The sequence below is a fragment of the Grus americana genome, chromosome 12 (genome assembly GCF_028858705.1).
Source record: "Grus americana isolate bGruAme1 chromosome 12, bGruAme1.mat, whole genome shotgun sequence".
NCBI lineage: Eukaryota > Metazoa > Chordata > Aves > Gruiformes > Gruidae > Grus > Grus americana.
The window spans coordinates 3,812,928-3,819,178 of NC_072863.1; the positions used below are offsets into that span (position 1 = coordinate 3,812,928).

The 6,251-nt window shown below is 36.1% G+C and overlaps 1 protein-coding gene across 3 annotated transcripts in view; it reads left to right on the plus strand.

Annotated features, from left to right (window-relative positions):
• The window catches only part of KLHL4 (kelch like family member 4), an 88,947-nt gene extending 83,036 nt beyond the window's left edge, over positions 1-5,911 (plus strand). For all 3 annotated transcript variants that reach the window (XM_054839925.1, XM_054839924.1, XM_054839923.1), the window contains exons 9-11: positions 1,501-1,713; positions 3,378-3,549; positions 4,248-5,911. In XM_054839925.1, the coding sequence (XP_054695900.1) occupies positions 1,501-1,713; positions 3,378-3,549; positions 4,248-4,307 (445 nt within the window). In that variant the 3' untranslated portion in view covers positions 4,308-5,911. The remainder of the gene's footprint in view (positions 1-1,500; positions 1,714-3,377; positions 3,550-4,247) is intronic.
• Positions 5,912-6,251: the final 340 nt, after the last annotated feature.

The following is a 6,251-nucleotide window of genomic DNA, read 5'->3' on the forward strand; positions in this document are numbered from 1 at the left end:
GTTAGTCTAGTGATGTAATTTCTGGCATACCAGGGGAAGCTGAGATCAAATGTCCATCATTCAGTGCTATTGCTGCAGTCTAACCAAGCAGAATGCTTCTCCTTTTCCTGTTCCCCTAAGTCATGCCATAATTTCTTCTAGTCAGCCCCACTGGAAAAGCAGTTAAGTTTCTGCGGAGCAACATTTTTTGACCAAAAAAGATGGTCTATTGAAAACATCAGTCAATAATGGTATATCTGTTCTTTTCCTTAGAGAATGGGAACCACTACCATGTTTCTAGACACGTTACGGAAAACAAAAAATCCCAACCAATCAGTTTGTATATACAGTGATTTCCTCTCTCTGTGAAAGCTGTGTAAACAAATAGACTGTATCTAATGGCATGAGGTGAAAAGAAAACAAATCAAATCCTCAAGATTTTAATGGGTCAAGCAATAAACTGCACAGCCAAACTGAAGTCTGTCTTCCATTCACAAACATCAGAAGAGAGCTAGAAATTTTGTATTCTTCCAACGGTGGTCAAAAATTTTCTAGTTAAATTATACATCAGAGCGGTTTACAGATTTTTCCAGTCACTGGAGAAAAGCAGACGCTTCTCAAGCAAAAGTCACCTGATCTGTCTTAGGTGACTTCCTCTGGACAAGCCCCCACATTCCCTAGATCTCTAATTAGTTGCACTAAGTAAATTCCACTTCCTGGCAGTAAGAAATAACCAGGATTTGAACAACTGGCGCACTCAGCATCTAAACATGCCTGCTGTTACATCCAGTATACGTACTGCCGTAGCCCAGCAGCATCCAAGTTAGCTTGAAATACGAAAGAAATTCAGGCTTTATAAAATTCATTGACAAAAAGCCACAACCTCCCTATGCTTCTTAATGTGGATTTCCACTATTTATTCTTACACATTGTCCCAACATCAGCCGGTTTAAATCTCCAGTTCTTTGCTAAGTGCCTTTAGGCTAAACAGACACGATGATATACCTGTACGGTAACTTCTGTCCAGCAGATTTGCTTAAGTACAAACATTAAGGAAAAGATATTTAATATATTTTGACATACATTTTTGATATATAATGATGTTATTAAATTTCTTTTGCATATTAACAGTATATTAATGCAATACTAAGATGTCAAATACTCCATAAGCCTCTCATAGGGAACACTACCCATATGGTTAAAACATATGTAGCATCTTTCAATTAAATCTCATCTATAGCCCACATTTAAAGAAACTAACATGCATTTTCAAGCTTAATTTTCATATATGACTGCTTGAAAATTTACACTGCAAATGAAGACTATAACTTCCTTCATACAGCATGCAAAACCCTTTGTGCAAAGAAAGCTCCAGAGTGTAGCCGTCAGATGGCAAATAATGGGCATAATGATATTATTAAAGTGAATTTAAAGCGAATGAAGTAAACCAAAATAAAATTCCTATTAAAATGAGAGACTAAAGACTGAAATTGTTTGCTTTCTTGTGGGTAATTGTCCCAGACTGTATGCTGTTGGTGGACGAGATGGGAGCTCCTGCTTAAAATCAATGGAATGTTTCGATCCGCACACAAACAAGTGGAGTATATGTGCTTCGATGTCCAAGAGGAGAGGTGGGGTTGGTGTTGCAACGTACAACGGGTTTTTATATGCTGTGGGAGGTCACGATGCACCTGCTTCCAACCACTGTTCTCGACTTTCCGACTGTGTAGAAAGGTAAGGGCGTTTTTTTGTTTGGTTTTTTTTGTGGGGTTTTTTGTGTTTGGTTTTTTTTTTTTTTTTTTTTTTTTACAGTCCAGGAAGGAAATATAAAAGAATTTCTAGAAGCAAGGGAAATCTCTTCACAATTGGAATATTATGTTTGTAAAACATATTATGCTTTTTAAAATAATATTTTGAGCAGAATAACTGATTTCCAATGCTCTTGTGATAACAAAACAATTAACCCACAGAAGTGTATTACTCCCAGCTCACACTTCTATTTGAGCTGCCTATGAGCCAGGTAAAGACGAGACGACAAATTCAACGTGTGATCTATTTCTCAAGTGCCAAAACCCAGGTTTGGGCTAGTGTGTCATACATTGTAGGAACTAAATACTTTTCAATTGTCTCTTCCTCCAATAATTTGGCTGATATTAACCGAAAGGTTAAAAACATAACAAATATCACATACAGGCAGTAGTCACTACACAGTTATTTTCTGATGGAGGAGACTGATAGAAAGACCCTTGCTGCTGTAAGAAACTATGTTGCTATAAGAAATCAGGCTAAAACATATGAGAAGAGTCTGATTTAACAAGCAAAAAAAAGAAGTACACATGCACCAAAGCAAACTACTTTAGCTTGAATTCACACTTTAAAAATAAAGAGCACATACTTTTGCCTAATGATTTTGGCAGCAGTAAAACAACAACTGTAAGCAGTGAAACCCTGGCTTTATATCCATTTCTCCAAGTAATTACCTTTTAAAATGAAAATACTATTTAGCTGGTCCTTAATTAATCCCATTTTTGTATTCTCCCCTGATGAGCACAGTTCTTAGGAAAATGCAAATACTGGACATTTTCGGAAACAGAAGTATTGTGTGCCAAATGTTGCTTTGCCACTGCGGCGGCACGTGGCACAATGTGGGAGGACGAGGGGACACTCGAGCCCTGGGTGAGAAGGGAACATAATGAGTGGGGACAACTCCTCTGGCTGCGGAAGGGCCCCGGGTGTCCAGTGCCACTCTTGTGTCGTTTGGTGACGAGAAAGGAAAACTGAGCAAGCGTTCAACTCCCTGTTGTGAACAACAACGGCTGAGTTTTGTTCTCAGTTAGATGGTGTGAAGCTGGAAAGACCCCAGAATTCACTTGAATTTCTATTGGAAATTGACTGGGTACATATCGGAAATAAAATCAACTCTGATGGAAAATACTGCCACGCATTTTCTGTTACAAACTATAATCAACTACATGAGATATTTAACTTCTTTTACAGTGAAATTTTCTGAAATCATTAGTTCTGACAAGGAAGAGTAAACAAAAATCTTTATAGAGAAAGAAAAAAAGAATATATTGAAATTAACTTTGCTGAGTCAGCTGATGGCCATGCTACCATTCCCTCAGGCCTCATTTATGTTCAAAACGTATTGATTGTTTCATCTGATCGAAATGGAGAGACTGTAATAAAAAAGTCAAAATATGGGAATTTTTCATGTGCTTGAAGACCCCTCTAGTGGCTAAATTATATATTTAATCACATTACTCATAATTGTCTACACTAGTTCATGGTATAAGCTGAACTACAGTACAGGAGAAAATAAGCAAATATCAGTAATTTAAATTTGAAATGTGTTTCTACAATGTATTTTTTCTAATTTTGATCATAAACCACCCTAGGTATGATCCTAAAACAGATGCCTGGACAACAGTGGCCCCCTTGAGCGTTCCTCGGGATGCTGTCGGAATTTGTCCTCTGGGGGACAGATTATATGCTGTTGGGGGCTACGACGGCCATACGTACCTGGACACCGTGGAGTCCTACGATGCTCAAAATAATGAGTGGACAGAGGTAATAGGAAGAATTACCTAATAAATAATAGGAATTCTTCCTGCAGATAGGAAGAATTCTGTCCAAATAATGGACAAAACAAAGGTGCAACAGCAAATTTTAGCACTTCAAGCACAAAATGATTTGTGCAACTTCCTTCACTTGCCCATGCACTGCCTCCACCCTTTAGTCTCAAAAATTTTTTAGTTATTTCACAGGAGAGGCAACCAATATTTTATGCAAGCCCAATTACAGTATTACTGCATCCTAATACAGCATTTTTCACAAAAACCGTGATAATTTTGCAACATAACCATTTTGGGTTTGCCATGCCCTCTACTGGAGGCACTTTCAAGTTTTCACATTTATGACCATCATCATTGAGACCAGGAGGAAATATTTAAAACCGTCAAGATCCTTTTGAGGCTACAGAGTCTTCATTTTTGGAACATAGGATATGAAAGTCTTTTGTAAAAGTTAAGAGCAACAACACCAGCCTACACTCCTGGAACTCTCAGCAGCTGCTAAAGCCTTTTCCCCAAAAGTCAACACTGTCTTTTCAGTGCCCCAGTTAAATCTAATTCTTTTAGCAGTACAGTAGTTTGAATAAACAAATTGCTTTCCTTTTAATCAGCAAGTATTTTTTTGTAGTCCTATCCATAGAAGTCTACTAAAAATGTTTCCTCCTATTTCTTTTCCTTTTCTTTTGCCTTTTTTAGGAAGTTCCTGTCAATATTGGAAGGGCTGGAGCATGTGTCGTTGTGGTGAAGTTGCCCTGATGACTATAAATATTGTGGAAATAAACCCAGCAGAGTTTGACGAAGACTGCGTCGGGAAGATAAGAAACCTTTCCAGAAGCAGTACAGACTATACACATCTTAGCAGCCCCCCGTTACAGACAACACTTATTTCTGAGCCATTATGCTATTAGAGCAGAAAAGGGTCTTCCTGCATTACGAAAATCAGAGAATTTTGCATAAGTGAATTATTTTATTATGCCTAATACCTAAAAAGTCAATAATATGTTTAAATGGTTCAGGTTTGTTACAAAAGTGTATCTGCAATTTACAAAATGCAGTAGTAAAGAGATAAATGGGTGTACAAGATTTCATAAACTTTTCTATGGGCAGTAACGCTGATGTTTCTAAAAAGAGCTTTTATATTTTAAGTGAGAATGAATAAGGGAGAAACACCTTCAACAGAGAACTGCACAGAAGGAAATATTTGCTCATAAATATCATCGGCAACAGACTATTCTCTGCAGAAGTAACTTCATTTCTATAGTCAGAAATTAAATTACTAAACTAACTTTAAAAATCAAATCAGAGAAGCACAGAATTTGGTTGCTATTCAACCTCCGGCATTGCTGGTACTGTGACAGAATACCCATTTTTAGCAGTATATTCAATTGAATAGTGCAACTTAAGAAATAGTAGGGCTAAGGTATCTTTATGTTATTAACTACGTGCCAACAGAAAGAACTCTCTTTTATCAAAACACAATGCTAATATAATTTGCAATCATTTTTGCAGTGCACAAATACGTGATATTTTAATGCTGATCAGCGTGTCAGGTTATTCGTGGATTTGGTTTTGCCCACTAACCATCTGTGAGTATGTGCTAAACTAATTTGACTATTTTTGGGATAACCACCATGCGCTAAATTTAAAATCAATCATATAATTACATTCCTCGAATATAACTTACAAATAAAATTTTTATATCATATTGATATGACAATCTTTGACCTCAGCTGAAGATTACCAGCTTTCTCTCATGTACAGCAGAAATATGGTAAGAAAAAACCACGTTCACTGTGTAACATTATATACCATTTATATAAGCATGTTTATGTTTTATTTGAAATTAAGGGAATGCTAAGAATCAAGAATAAACAGGAAAAGAATAATCTGGAAACAGCACATAATATTCCACATGCATGACATTTTGTGTGCCAATTTCTAATGAAGGTTTTGATTTGTTTCACCTTAATTTGATTTTTTTTTTTTATGATTTCAAATGCTGAAAGTGTATTTTAGAAAAAGAATGTATGTAAGATATTCTATACTGTAAAGCACAATATTTGGACAGTATCAACTTTAGTGTTTGTTATGCTGTTGTTTTGTCAGTATCAAAATTCAGGACAGAAATTAAAATTCTCTGAACGTGTAAGACTAACTTTCCTGATAGAATACTGTGTTTTCAGAATTCAGCAATATGCTATTTTAAAAAATTTATAGTATTAATCATATTGAATGCTTCTAAAGATGAAAATTCATGAGCATATTTATAAAAGGAAAAAACATTTTTAACTTTAAAAATCAATTATGTTTATATATAGCATGCTACATTCAAATAAACTTTACTTTCTCTGCTAAGAAAATTTAGACTATCTTTTAACAACTTTGTGGGTTTTATTTTACATCTTTTCAAGAACAGAAAGCACAGGCGTATCAATCTCTTTTTTTTTGTACTCTAAAAGAGCACAAGATCCTGTCTCAGTGTCCTTACTGCATCTGGTCCACATAAACTAGAATTGACCTTCCTTCTAGCACTTTTTTTATCTAAAGTTCATCTTTTTGTCTGTCTTTGAGTCTGAAGTAGTTATCGATGCTGTCATGTCAGGATGCCCTTTCTATGAAAGGGGCTCACACCCCCCAGCCCTTGGCCACCGGGGCTGATTGCCTGCAGAGAGCTGGAAGTACAGTACATTTTGAGACGAT